This window comes from Enhydra lutris, unplaced genomic scaffold (assembly GCF_002288905.1).
Source record: "Enhydra lutris kenyoni isolate GAN:26980312 unplaced genomic scaffold, ASM228890v2 scaffoldscaffold6, whole genome shotgun sequence".
Lineage (NCBI taxonomy): Eukaryota > Metazoa > Chordata > Mammalia > Carnivora > Mustelidae > Enhydra > Enhydra lutris.
Window position 1 is genome coordinate 6,023,593 of NW_019154090.1, and position 14,251 is coordinate 6,037,843.

Here is a 14,251-nt window from a genome sequence, read left to right on the forward strand (position 1 = left end):
TCTGGGTGTCTTAACAATGCATGGCTTTCTCATCATTCTGTTGAGGACTTTCCTCTATATTCTCCTTCTCTAAAATAGTTCGTGGCATCGTACAAGATTGAAAATGTCCAACTATAAAGTGGCACGACATGGAACCACCAAAATAAATCAAAGCTGGAACCACAGGAGAAGACACTAAAGAAATAAACATGGGATTCAAAAGCAGAGTCTAAAGCTTCCGGGAACTGAAGCTCCGCAGTGAAACGAAATCAAATCAACTCGGTCAAGGCCAAGAGCCCCTGGAAAGCACAACGCTAAACAGAAGGAAAAGAGGCTCTGAAAGCAGGTGCCACGAGTCAAATGTAAAAACCCCAGAACACTAAAATCCCCATCTCAACAAGCATTTCTCCGACCTGGACACCTGATTCCAAAGAAATCACACACTGAAAATGTTAAGACTGTCAAAGAGCAGAACGCAAGGGCCCCACAACAGCACAGCTCTACTTTTCTACACAGTTTTGCAGGCCAGCACAGTGCTCGTGGATGATGCCAACTGGCTATGTTCAGAAAGCTTGAACCCACCGTGTTATGTATTTTATAACAGCTCACTAGCAAGTTAAGGGCAAAACCCATAAAAAAAAAAAGCAAGCTTGTATCTTTTCAAGTTACTTGAAACATAAATCTGCCTTCATTTTGTTTCAATGTCAACTGAATATTTCATTTCGATTGTCATTTCATTCCATATTTCATTTCATTGTCAATCCAATAGTCACATTACTATGGAAGGGTCCAACCTGGGCCTCTACTTAACAGATCTGCCGTGAGGATGAAGAACTTAGAATGACGTCTGACTCATCTCACAGATAAGGAAACTCAGCCAGGGCAGCAGCGGGACCTTCCAGGACCACAGGGCTAAGCAGGAGGAGCTGGGATTTGGATCTAAGCGGGCGTCCTGGCTCCAGAGTCCAGCCTTACTCTATGCGGAGTCAGACTCTCCCTGTGTTCATTTGTAAAAACAAAAGTAAATCGCATGCAAAGACAATGTCTGAAACATAGCGCTACAGAATGTATCTTTAAGGTGACACATTTATCAGATCTTGAGATAATTTCCCTTTTCAGGAGCAGAACCTTCTTGCTTATAACGCAGACTCTACTGTTCAATTTTCCTACTGGTTTTCTCTAACATGTGAAAAAGTTCAAGGCTGCCTGTGCTGCCGGTTATGCAGTTCCCTGAGGCTGAATATTTCCAACGACCATAATGATGGCAAGAAAGCTAAAATTGCCCGAAGGTCAAAGCATGAAAAAAAAATCAGCATTCACAGACCCCTTCCGAAGATACCCCTTTCTCTAACATTTTCTCCCCTTTCCATTCCACCTCCCCACGAAAAGACAGCAGAAGAGTGGTGCCTGGCCGGCTTGGTCAGCGGAGCATGCCACTCTTGATCCTGAGGTGGTGAGTTCAATCCCTATATTAGGCTTACAGATTACTTAAAAAAAAAAAAAAAAAAAAAACCCAGCATGAATGTAAATTTTTGTTTCACTTCTGACTTTAAAATATCCACACACCCTACTCAATGACTACAAAGCCTAAATAAATGAAGTCAGTGGAAAGTCACACCTAACTCTCAATCAGGGATTTAGATCACTCCAACACCGACATCAGGGATTCCCAAACGTTGTAGAGCACACAGATCCTCGGGGTGGGGGCATCTTGTTAAAATGCAGGTTTTGATTCCACAGGTCTGGAGAGGGACCCAGGAGTCTGCAATTCTTAAAAAGAGAAGCACAAAGGAAGTCCCAGGTGATGCCAATATGGCAGGACCGTAGATCATTCTCTGAGAGTGACAAGCGCTTAGTTCATTTGGCAAACTCTAATTATTACTCCAGTGTGTTTCCATTATTACAAGAAGGGAAGAACACAGTGGGGAATACAGTTAGTTTTTGGCTAGTGACTTGTTTATAGTGAAAACAAACATACACACAAACCTAACAACTGCATCTCCTAGGACCCTGTTTAGGGAAATGAAGTGTGCGCGCCGTGTGTTTCAGAACACACAGCCGGTGATCTCAAAGGCCTGAATCTCTTCTAGTCAACTGCAAACCCAAATGTATAGTATGGAACTAGAGTGAAAAGTAGAGAAAACGTACACCCTAAACATCCCTGAGTTCGGGAGTCATTCTTATGACACTCGTTTCTCTAGATTGTAGATGTTACTTAAAAAACCGAAAATAGGGGCGCCTGGGTGGCTCAGTGGGTTAAAGCCTCTGCCTTCGGCTCAGGTCATGATCTCAAGGTCCTGGGATCGAGCCCCGCATCGGGCTCTCTGCTCAGCTGGGAGCCTGCTTCCTCCTCTCTCTCTACCTGCTTCTCTGCCTACTTGTGATCTCTGTCAAATAAATAAATAAAATCTTAAAAAAAAAAAAAAAAACGAAAATACTTGTTTTATTCTTCGATACTGTGGCTTCAGCTCCCTGCACGGACATTTCCCTGATGCGCTGCAGCTCCTGGAGCTGCACGTGACTCTTCCTTTTGGCAGCTTCGGCAGAAAAGGCTGGTCTCGCTCCCTCCTGGGCATCCAGCTCTAGCACCTTCCCTAGGCTTCCCTGCAGTTCGGTGTGGCCGTGGGACTGATGGACAACAGAAGTGATGACCCACTTCCCGGCCTGGGCCATAAAAATCTCCCAGGTTGTGTGCTCCCTGCCCTGTTCCCATCAGTCAGCTGAGAGCAGAGCACTCCAAACCCCGGGGGAGGTCTAAGCCGTAAGGCAGCAGGAGCCCGAGTCCTCGAGTTTCCCGTGAAAGAAAGCTGCCCACCCAGGAACTGTCCCTGCGTTAGCCGCTGGAATGTGAGGGCTGTGGGTCAGAGCAGTTGGCCAATCTCGACTGATACGCTTAGTTCTCCTACACTTGAGAGACTTTAAATGAGAAGCAGGAGTTCGATTCCTGATAGCAGGATATACATTTGTAATTTATTATTTTAAAATGTTACTGTTTGGAATCTGGATCTAAAAGGAAAGCTGTCTAAGAATTTACTATAAACTTTCATTTTCTGTATTAGAATCTGAAGCCCAGAGAAGAGACAGTCTCAAGCTAGCGCTGGTGTGTGACCCAAAGCTGACTTGTACCAGGCTCTCCGTGTTGGTTATGTAGACAAATGACTCCCACTGGAGGGGGCCACTGACTGTCCCATGCTCTATGATTTTCTAAATTGCACAGTGTTATACACTGAATGTGTCCCCCACAAAAAGCTAAAGTCCTAGCCCTCAGTATTTTAGAATGTGACCTTCTTTGGAAATCAGGTCGCTGTAGATGCAGTTAAGACGCAGTTACTGGGGTGGGCCTAATCGGATGACTGGTTGTCCTTACAAAAAGGGGAAATCTGGACACAGAGACCGCCTCCATAGAGAGAAAACCACATGAAGACATGCAGGGAGAAGATGGCCATCTCCCAGCCCTCAGAAGGAACCAACCCTGCCAATACTGTGATTTCAGACTTCACGCCTCAAGAACTGTGAGTAAACTTCTGAGGAGCTCCCCAGTGTCTGGCGCCTTGTTGCGGAAGCCAGTATGAGCAAACCAATATTCCATCTGGCTCTGCGAAGGCAATTTTTTTATGTGGATCCTGAAGTGAGAAAGTGCTCATTATCTTGCTCTTCTGGCAACAGATTTATTTTCCCGAAAGTTCTCTCCCCGAGGGATTCCTGGAGGGTAGCCAGCGCCCCGTCTTGCCTGTCAGAGGTTTCGACAGCCATGGCAGCTGCCCTCATGAGAGAGGAAGAGCCCACGCTCCTGGTTCTCACCTGCCCCTGCCCCCCATTGTGCAACCCCTGATGCCCTCAGTTCCCCTTTCCACCTGCTTCCTTCCCTTCCCTTGAAGTACCCAAGGTGCTGACGTTTAAAAGTTCACTAGCGCCCAGTAAAACTTCTCAAGTACCAAGAAAAGTGTCAGACTTCCCTTGCAATGCTGTATTTCCATGACATACAATCAACTTCTCTGTGAAGCTCTGCACAGACAATGCTGTTTCGCTACAAGTTTGTTAGCATGGTCACTGATGATGTGCGAGGTCAGCCCATGCAAAGGGCAGCTTCGGGCCATCCGAGGGATGGTTACCGTTACGGGTAGAAGAAAATAAGGTCTGGCTGCTTTGGATCAGCCACTCGCCCCTGCCCCCTGGCCTGGCTGCCCACTGGAATCATTCTGGAAACTCTCTAATAAAAGCAGAACTCCGCGGGGTTCTTCCCCAACTGTGAAGATCCAGATTTAGTGGCTGAAATGGGGGACGGGAACCGACATGGCTGTGGAGACTCTACCGTGCAGCCTGGTGTGGCAGCCACGGATTTAGCGGGTTTGGCTTCTCTAATACATTTCAGCATTTCCCACCTCCTCAAGCACACTTCCTGTGCTTGCACTGTGTCCAACACAGAAACACCACCTTCCATACTGCGTGGGAAAACAAACACACCCGAACACGATGTGTACAGAGCTCCCCTCCTGCCCAAGGGAGCCCCAGGCCAGCCCCAGGCGCCCACGAGGCCTCCCCCACGGGAGCCCCGCGCACACCTGCTGCCCGGCTCCTCCCCTTGGCCGGCCGGCACCCTCTGCGTGCCCTGCACAGGCCGACACTTATGCTCCCACAGGCATCGACAGCGCCACACTGCACGCGCAGCTGGACCTGCTCCTTGCGCTGGCCTCGAACTTTCCACCACCCAGTCCGACTCCCTTCCCAGGCCTCTCTCCTGGCCCACACGCCCCGCCCTGCCCATGTGTGGATGACACCTCGCACTGCACCTCCGGCTCTGCTGGATCCCCTGGCCGCTTTCACGGCAGCGGGGCCTCTCCCTCCTCTTCTCAACAGCCTCCACCTCTTCCCAGAGCCCCACCCACGTCCTGCGCCACCACCTGCGACCTGTCCCATAGCTTCAGGCTTCAGCGGGGGCTGATGTACCATCAGTGTCTTGATGTATTTCTATAAACATGCCTGTCATTTCTAACTTGACTTAAATTTACTCCGAACACTAGCTTTACTCTCTTGCCATAAATAGCAAAGCAACAGCCCTTGCCACTGCAGCAGCCCCTCTCCCTCGGGGACATCAGCCTCTGTTTCCTTCCCAGCAGCTGTCACGATCCCTACTGCCATGCTCAGCAATCTGAGCCCCTCTTTCCAACGGGACTGGGGGTCCCGTGAAGGCAGAGTCTGTAGCAATCTTATCCACCAGGCTATCCCACTGTACCGTGCTTCGGACAGAGGCTGGCCCCTCACAGGTGTTCAGTGAAAGCCGCTGAATGAAAGAACATTCCCAGTGGGGAGAAGCAGGGCAAGCGGCCCGGTGAAAGCCACACAGGGTTAATGTGGGTGGAAACACCATCAGGAGCTGCTGGCATCCACGTCATGAAACTCAACAGTTTCCCATGGCCAATGGAACACCAGAGACACAGGTGTCTGGTCTGCGCCAGCGACAGCGGGAAAGCAGGGCCATCGGCACTTCTGGCACGTGAGCTGCACGGGCAGCTCCTACAAGAAGTATCTGCTCCCCTGTGTGAGCGCGCACGGATGCGCTCTGCGGGTGCGAGACGGACACGCCTTGCTCCTTGCTCTCACGCACTTCCAGGTGGAGCAGAGAGGACCGTGAGGGTGGCGAAAATACTCTGCATGACACCGTGATGGCAGATACATGTCATCACTCATTTGTCCAAACCCACAGAACGTACGCCACCAACGGAACCTGAAGAGATCTGGGGTGATGGTGGACTGATGGAGGTTCATCAGTCCCCCCGACGAGGGGGGACATTGATAATGGGAGAGGCTATGTGTGGGGGGGAGGAGGGTAGAATGAACAGAGGAAATCCCTTACTTTCCTCTTAATTTCACTATGAAAACTACTCTAAATAAATAAGTAAAGTCTTACAGGAAACAAAAAGGGAAAAAAACAACTGTCCCAGTCCAGTGGGGAAACCACAACGTAACTACCAATGACATTTTGATGCGATCAGTGAGATAACAAGGTGCTCGGGAAATGGGGAAGGAGGCTTGGCAGCAAGGGTTCACAGAGGAAGCAATCGCTCTGCAGCTAAGGTTCACAGGGGGCGTGACCTCCCCAGGCTGGGCAGGTCAGGGCAGAGGGAACAAAGGCACACATGGGAGGTGGTCAGGCAGCGGCCTGAGCTCAGCCTGAGCTGGTCAGTCAGGGACACGTCACAAAAGGCGGTCTGAATCCACACGCAGCCAGGATGAGCCATGCAAACGTTTTAAGCAGAGAAACAATGAATTAGATCTGTATTTTGGAAAGAATTGAAGGATGATGAAATGCCACATGAAGGGAGGGACCCTAAACCATCTGATTTCCTGAGCTACCAAGACGGAACAAACGATGTACATCAACTACTCACTGTGTGACAAACTTCTGCTTTTATCTCTTTCAAGGCTCGCTCAGAAAACACACAACCACAGCACCGCAGGAAGCAAAACCTGGAGAAATAATCCAAAATGGAGGATGACTTCAATGATAATTTAAAAATGATCGCCCAGATTATCAGTTAACATTTGTTCAGTTTGTACATAGGCCAGGAACTACAAAGAGAAAAATGGTCGCATTTAATCCCATTAAGGAAAAAGAAATTTGTATGTCCCATATATATTTACTTACATACTACTTTATATAGTTTTTATATATACTTTATATATTCTGGTCTACATAGACCAGAAATACAGGCCATAGTCCCATTCCTGGTCCCTTGTAATAATCCTTTAGAATAAAGTCTCTCCTACAAAAAAAAAAAATACAAAAAAACCATCCCCCACAAACATAAAAAGTCACAAGACAGAATAGGAACACTGGGAGAGACTATTTTAAATATATGTGAGATTCAGTGTTTTATGAATATTCACAACGGTCTCAAAAAGCAAAAATAATGTATTAGAAAAACGGGCAAAGGCGTTAACGTGGGATTCATGGGAGAAATATAAATGGTCAAAACATATCAAAGATGCTTAACCTCAACTGTTAATTAAAGAAATTCATGGCAAAATAATGATGTACCACGTTTTACGTATCTGGCAGTAGTGAGGAAGACTGAGTCACCCTGTTGGAAACAGGCGCGTCCGCCGGCGGTGGGCACAGCACTGTGCATCTTGGGAGAACAATGCATCAGTATTGAGCAAAGAATCACTTTTCAGAGCATCTCCTATAGAAACATGCTCACAAGCGTGCAAATGCGTAAATATGTATTTATGAAGTTGTATAGGACAGTGCCACTCTTTTTCTTTTTTAAGGTTTTATTTTATTTTATTTGACAGAAAGAGAGATCACAAGTAGGCAGAGAGGCAGGCAGGGAGAGAGGGGGGAAGCAGGCTCCCCGCCAAGCAGAGAGCCTGATGCGGGGCTCGATTCCAGGACCCTGAGATCATGACCCGAGCCAAAGGCAGAGGCTCAACCCACTGAACCACCCAGGCGCCCCAGGACAGTGCCACTCTTACAAGGAAAAAGGAAAGCACCTAGATGTTCATCAACAGAGGAATGGTTACATAAATTATGAACACTCACACAGCTATTAAAGGAGCAGGGTCAATCTGTGTGCAAGGCCATGGAAACACGCTCACATTAGAGAAGTACGAAAGAAAGGTTACAAGATAGGTTACAAGATGCATATAACACGTTCCCACGACTGGAAAAGAAGATACAGTTATTTCTATTTCCAATGGCAGGGGTGTAAGGAAGTACAGAGTATGTGTGTTGGTGCTGGGCAGGTCTGTAGCGGGGTATGAAACTCCAAACAACTAAGAACATGCCATGGGAGGTGGAAACTGGGGGAAAGGGAAAGTCATGTACACATTTTACTTCATACAATCCTCTAAAAACACAACAGAAAGTCTCTGCAAGGGGTGCCTGGGAGGCTCAGTCAGATAAATGACTGCCTTCAGCTTGGATGGTCCTGGGATCGAGTCCCACAGGGCTCCCCGCTCAGCAGGGAACCTGGTTCTTCCTCTTCCTCTGCCTGCCGCTCTGCCTACTTGTGCTCTGTCAGATAAAATAAATAAAATCTTTTTTTTTTATAAATATTTTATTTATTTATTTGACAGAGATCACAAGTAGGCAGAGAGGCAGGCAGAGAGAGAGAGAGGGGTAAGCAGGCTCCCTGCTGAGCAGAGAGCCCAATGTGGGGCTCGATCCCAGGACCCTGAGATCATGACCTGAGCTGAAGGCAGAGGTTTAACCCACTGAGCCACCCAGGTGCCCCAAAATAAATAAAATCTTAAAAAAAAAAAAAAAAAAAGAAAAGAAAGTCTCTCCAATTCTCTAGGGATTATAGTGGATACAGATTACCTTAACAAAAACCCAGTTAGTAACACTGTACTACATTCATTTACTGTGTTTGGGGCAAAAAAAAAAATCTTTTTTTATGGATGCTTACTAATTATTAGTAATTTAGAAAATTATTTTTCTTTAAACAAATGCTCAAAGTTTTCATTACATTAAGTCATTTACTTCGATTTTTCTCTGTATTTAAATCTTTATTATATAAGCTTTTAATAAACGTATGAAGTCACCCCCAAATCAATTTTCTACTGTGGAGGCCCTATTAATAGCAGGAGGGCAAAGCCAAAACAGGCAAAGCTCAATTAACTGGGAAGAGAGAAGAGAGGAGACTAGTAAAAAAAAAAAAGGGAAAAACTAGGGAACCCATAATCAGAACAATAGGTTATAGGTAACCCCTGCTCAAGACCCCAGAGTTGAGTCTTTCTGCTAAGTTCCTCTTTTCGGGTGAACCATGGTTTTCCTAAAAAGAAGTGGGAAGCCAGACACAAAAAAAAAGGTCGAATGCTGAGTGATTCTACATATAGGAAATCTCCAAAATAGGCAAATCCATGAAGACAGAGCAGACCAGCGGTGGCCAGGGGCTGGGGCTGTGGCTGGGGGTATGCGGAGAGGCTGCTGCGTGGCTACAGAGTTTTCCTGTGGGGTGAGGGAAATGGAGGGAAATGCAAGGAGACAGAGGCTGGTGGCTGCACAGCACTATGGTTGTACCGAACACCTCTGAAACATGCACCCTAAAATGGTCACTTTGATGTTACAACTTTAAACTTGAAATAATGTGTTGTACACCACATACAAAACCACACACAAAAGTGGGATGAGGCGAGGTACGTGAGTCTGCTTCCCTAGAACTTTAGCTTTTAAATTAATTCATTACTTTTTCTTTCTTTCAGCTTTATTTAGGTACAACTGACAAACGCAACTGTCTATACTTAGGGTGTACAGCTTGATGATTTGATATATGTACACACCATGAAATGGTCATCACTATCAAGCCAATTAACATATCCATCACCACTAAATGGCAAACTTTGAGAGGCTTAATAAAGTCAGACTATCTAAAGAATATAATCTTTAAAAGCTCCTTGGTCCTAAAATTTTATTTCTCCCCAAATCTACAAAGCCACAGGTTTCGCCATTTCAGGGCATGGTGATCATGCTCTCTGACGCGCTTTGCCACACAGAGTGCACACACGTCTGTTAAACGGATGTGTACAAATGCGCCAGAATGCTCCAGATCCTATGTGGTCATTTATAGCTCAAAGTTTTTACTTACTTGAGATTCTCCCCCTACCTCAGCCCCAACCCGTTTCCTGAATGAAAATAGTAAAAAAAATACTATCTTTCAACAAGTAATATCTTAAATGGAAGATTCCAGATGGCAGATGGGACCACCAGTTATTAAAGGTATTTCAAAATGTAGGGAAAGAGCTGAAAGCTTTGGCTTGCTGAGACATCTTATAAAAAGGCACCGATTAACCATTCAACACTCATATTTTTCAAGGCAGAAATATACACATCTCTTATGTTTGCTATAGAACTCTCGACCTCAGATTTCTGGTGCTCTAGTCAGAGGATTCGTTTGCTACAAATTCAGAGTAAGCTATAATCATCAGCTAGGTCTTTAGGTGACTGACCGACCACATATTCGGTGACCGTTTTCCACTGCATAGTCTTCAGCAATTATAAGGAAACGGGAGTTGTCTGATGGGCAACATTTGTCCTTTGCTTTCTTCCCATAAGAAAAGACCAAATAATCCAACTCAAGTCTTCTAAGTGTCCCGTGAAAACTTTTAAAAATCCCTCTTGAGGTGCTCCTACTTTCAAGAACAGAAAGCAGAGACACTGAAGTTAAGGGTCTCGGTGGGACACCACGTTATAAACAGCTGTTAGGGAATGAACGAGGTCTTATGGCAGCACCACAACCTCTAAGGCGCCACCCAAATCAAAGGACCCCTTAAAGAGGACTGTGTGATTACATGGCTACAGCAACATTATCTAACCAGACTCCACACCAGCTGCCCCACAGCCCTTACTGACCTGTGCCGGCCATTCATCTCCAAGCCCACAACGGGGCAGATGAAACGTGCCCGCTGGAGGTCATCGTGTTTGTCACCTTTTGTGTTTCCTTTGTCCCCTTCCCAGGCAGGATTATCAGAAAGCCTCAGTTCTGTCACATTCTGTGAAAAACCATCCATAGTTTATGAATTCATGTGATAAACGGATCATTCTTAGACTCAATAACCACCTAAATCGATTGAGAAACTGTTTTTCCAGACCTTTCCCATCCAAACCTCTTCTTCCTAGCTCCTTTCCTTTGGCTGTCAACTGTAACACGGGTAAAAAAATTAAATCATAAATTATGATAGAAAACAAGCCTTCTAAAATTCACTGACTGGCAAGTGAATTAGTTAACTTCTATTTTACAAATATTTTGCTATTTAAGGAAAAGTAACTTTGGACATGAAAAATGACTCCACTAAGAGAAACCTCTGGATCGGTTTCATCCAGAAAGCAACATTTTCTTTCCCTGCCAATCCTCACTGAGGCTGCTCCATATTCCTGGCAGCCCAGGTTTATTTAATAACTGAACAGACAATAACATCTATGAGGCCACAGTCCAGTGAGTCCAGCACAGAACATTAGCCAGGGAATACCACCATATTCCAAGAGCTGGCCGTTCACGGTTTCAGAAGCTCACCTTCACAAGGACTGAAGCAATGGCACCACGTCAGCACTTGGGCACTCCTGTACCACCCTGATGTCAGCACTCCGGACAGCACCTGAGTGCTCCGCAAGGAAAGCCACCACGTGTACCGTCCATACAGTCAGCTTCCGGTGTCGCATCCAGTTCTCCACTCAAGAGTATGTGAGGGCTATCACCTGACAGTAATGACTACCTCGCATATTTGCAGTTTTATTTGCATCCTTCTGCCATTACAGTTCTGATTTCTTGGAAGTCTTTTTTTTTTTTTTTTTTTGCATTAAAATTCAAAATTCAATCATGTACCTTAAATATTATTTTAAATATAAAACTGTATAAACTAATTTCAAAGATAATCACTTTTTTAGATAATTATCTCAAAAATAATTATCATTATAATGGGTTTTTTAAGAATGAATTCTCTTTCCCAAATAAAAGGTGATAAAAATCAACATGGGTCTTTCTTTTTTTTTTTTAAATATTTTATTTATTTATTCGAGATAGAGAGAGAGAGAGAGAGAATGAGAGACTGAGCATGAGAAGGGAGAGGTCAGAGGGAGAAGCAGACCCCCTGCCAAGCAGGGAGCCCGGTGCGGAACCCGATCCTGGGACTCCAGGATCATGACCCAAGCCAAAGGCAGCCGCCCAACCAATTGAGCCACCAGGCGCCCTAGCATGGTTATTTTTAAAGCACTACTTTACCTACATTCCAGAACTGCTGATTTGCCTATAAATAGCATATATCCTGTAATCACTCCAAGAATTCAAACAAAAGGCCTAATATAATAAAAATTTACAAAGAAAGAGGAGAAAAAACCCAAAGCCTTTTAAGGGAAGCAGGGACTCTGGTTCTGGGTTAGGTACCTCATTAGCTATGCGGTCTCAACAAGTCAAGGACAGTGAGTGTTCTCACCTGTGAGATGAAGTGTCTGCCAAAGCGATGGCTCTCAAATTCTTTACCCCTTTCCGGATTTTTCTCCCACTGACCGATTTGTAAGATTTTGTCCTCTCAACTTCCTTTACTAAAAAACTTATTTTTCCATTTTTATAGAAGAATTTTAACTGCCAATCAGAACATCTTAATTAGCAGGAGATACCACACTGACTTACTAGTGATCTACCTGTTAAATTCTCCAATTCTATTAGTGTCTTCCAAATCAAAACTTCAAGTAGCTGAGTTTTAACTACAAAAGTGATGTCTCCTGGGGCGCCTGGGTGGCTCAGTGGGTTAAAGCCTCTGTCTTGGGCTCAGGTCATGATCCCAGGGTCCTGGGATCAAGCCCCGCATCGGGCTCTCTGCTCAGCAGGGAGCCTGCTTCCTCCTCTCTCTGCCTACTTGTAATCTCTGTCTGTGAAATAAAAAAATAAAATCTTAAAAAAAAAAGGTGATGTCTCCAAACATTTGTACATCATATTAAGAGTTTTCAAAGTTCTTTTGCATGTATTAAATTATAACAGATTTATAAGGCAGGAAGGATAGGCGTGGGAACTCCTGGCTTGAGCTTTAAGTGACCTTCCCCAAATCACACTTTCATTAGGTGGCTGGGTGGGACCAGAATTCCAAATTTCTAAGTTCAGTCTATAATGTACATGAATTCTTTAAAATAAACGTTAGCCACTGAGACCCTTGGAGAACTTCAGAATCACTGGTCTTACCTTAATGCTTTTAATGTGAGATGCTGCCTTCCCAAGAGGCTTTTCAGAAGATTTGTCCAATAGAAACTCAATGACAGCATCTTTGTTATAAAGTCTGCAACAGTAAGGATGAGTCAGAATATTCTAGCAACAATAAACCTCCACACAAAGGAGTAAGATGAAATTCAGTACAATCCAAAGTCATTTACATCTGATAACAGGAATGCCCTGCATTATTAAAGAAGTAAATTAAATCCTGTCTCAACTATTTCCAGAGTATACAAAGAAAGAACTAGTTTAAACAAGGGTTGCAAACTGGCAGTCTGAGGGCTGAATGTGATCTGAACAGGATCTTAAAAATCGAGTAGTTTAATATAAAAGTGCATTTTCCACTTTTCCTGGGAAAAACCAAGCTCTGAATCATTAGGCCCACATTCTTGAACTGCAACATCTGGTTGGAAATGAGCAGCAGCTCCCCTTCCACAAAGGACATGAACTCTCTAGTTTCCTCCAGTCCCCACCATTCCCTACTACCCCACAGAGCTCCTTCATGCATTTCTGTTTATAAATGAGCTCTTACTGGCCCCTGAACTTTTAGATCACAGATTAAATAAACCAAACTGAATAGAAAAAATGCAGACATATGTTCTGAGACAGGGAATGATAACCTAGGCTTCACGAATTTGTTTGAGATGACTCACATTTCAAGAATCAAGAACTGCATTTACACCTTAAAATTCTTTTATTTTTTTTCCACATTAAAATTCTCTTAAAAATTAGTTAATAAAAACTCATCTTAAGTAAGTAAAAGGAACCCTACCTGCCGAGTTCACAGGCAACTATTGGTCGCCTTAATATTTCTTGACTTAGAGTGCAATAGTTCCACTGGGCCACTAGCTCAGCATCTTTGTCAACCTGAGAAAAGAAAAAAAAAAAAAACCCCTTTCAATTAAATTTTACCTCTGAAAGATAATATGGGCCACAGTTCTACATATCAATGCTTATTTAGTTATACCACATGTGATGATTTGTCTTTTATATCAAAGATAGTGACACATGAAGCTGAAACTTTAAAAGTCCAAGTAACTTGGGTGCCTGGGGGGCTCAGTCATTGGGCGTCTGCCTTTGGCTCAGGTCATGATCCTGGGGTCCTGGGATCGAGCCCTGCATTGGGCTCCCTGGTTGGCGGGAAGCCTGCTTCTCCCTCTCCTATTCCCCCTGCTTGTGTCCCCTCTCTCACTGTGTGTCTCTGTGTCAAATAAATAAATAAAATCTTAAAAAAAAAAAAGTCCACGTAACTAATACCATGTCAAATCAAGTTCCCACTAAACAGGACACGTACAACAAAAGAGTTCACATTAAGCTGCATATGAGTATTTGCATCTATTTTTTAAAGTTTATGAACTCAAGACCCTGAGATGAAGAGTCACATGCTCTTCCAACTGAGCCAACCAGGCGTCCCCTAGCATTTGTACCTTAACAGTAAGTTAGAAAAGTCATACAGGTGCACCTGGTGGCTCAGTGGGTTAAAGCCTCTGCCTTCGGCTCAGGTCACGATCCCAGGGTCCTGGGATCCAGCCCCGCATCAGGCTCTCTGCTCAGCGGGGAGCCTGCTTCCT

General features: G+C 44.8%; 1 protein-coding gene across 1 annotated transcript in view; it reads right to left on the bottom strand.

The window, feature by feature from the left end:
- Positions 1 to 14,251, bottom strand: part of LOC111141846 (replication termination factor 2 domain containing 1) — a 40,967-nt gene that overhangs the window by 22,432 nt on the left and 4,284 nt on the right. Inside the window, exons 2-5 of the mRNA XM_022494684.1 lie at positions 13,453 to 13,547; positions 12,654 to 12,747; positions 10,334 to 10,473; positions 6,369 to 6,447 (exon numbers count right to left, since the gene is read on the bottom strand). Of these exons, the coding sequence (XP_022350392.1) occupies positions 6,369 to 6,447; positions 10,334 to 10,473; positions 12,654 to 12,747; positions 13,453 to 13,547 (408 nt within the window). The remainder of the gene's footprint in view (positions 1 to 6,368; positions 6,448 to 10,333; positions 10,474 to 12,653; positions 12,748 to 13,452; positions 13,548 to 14,251) is intronic.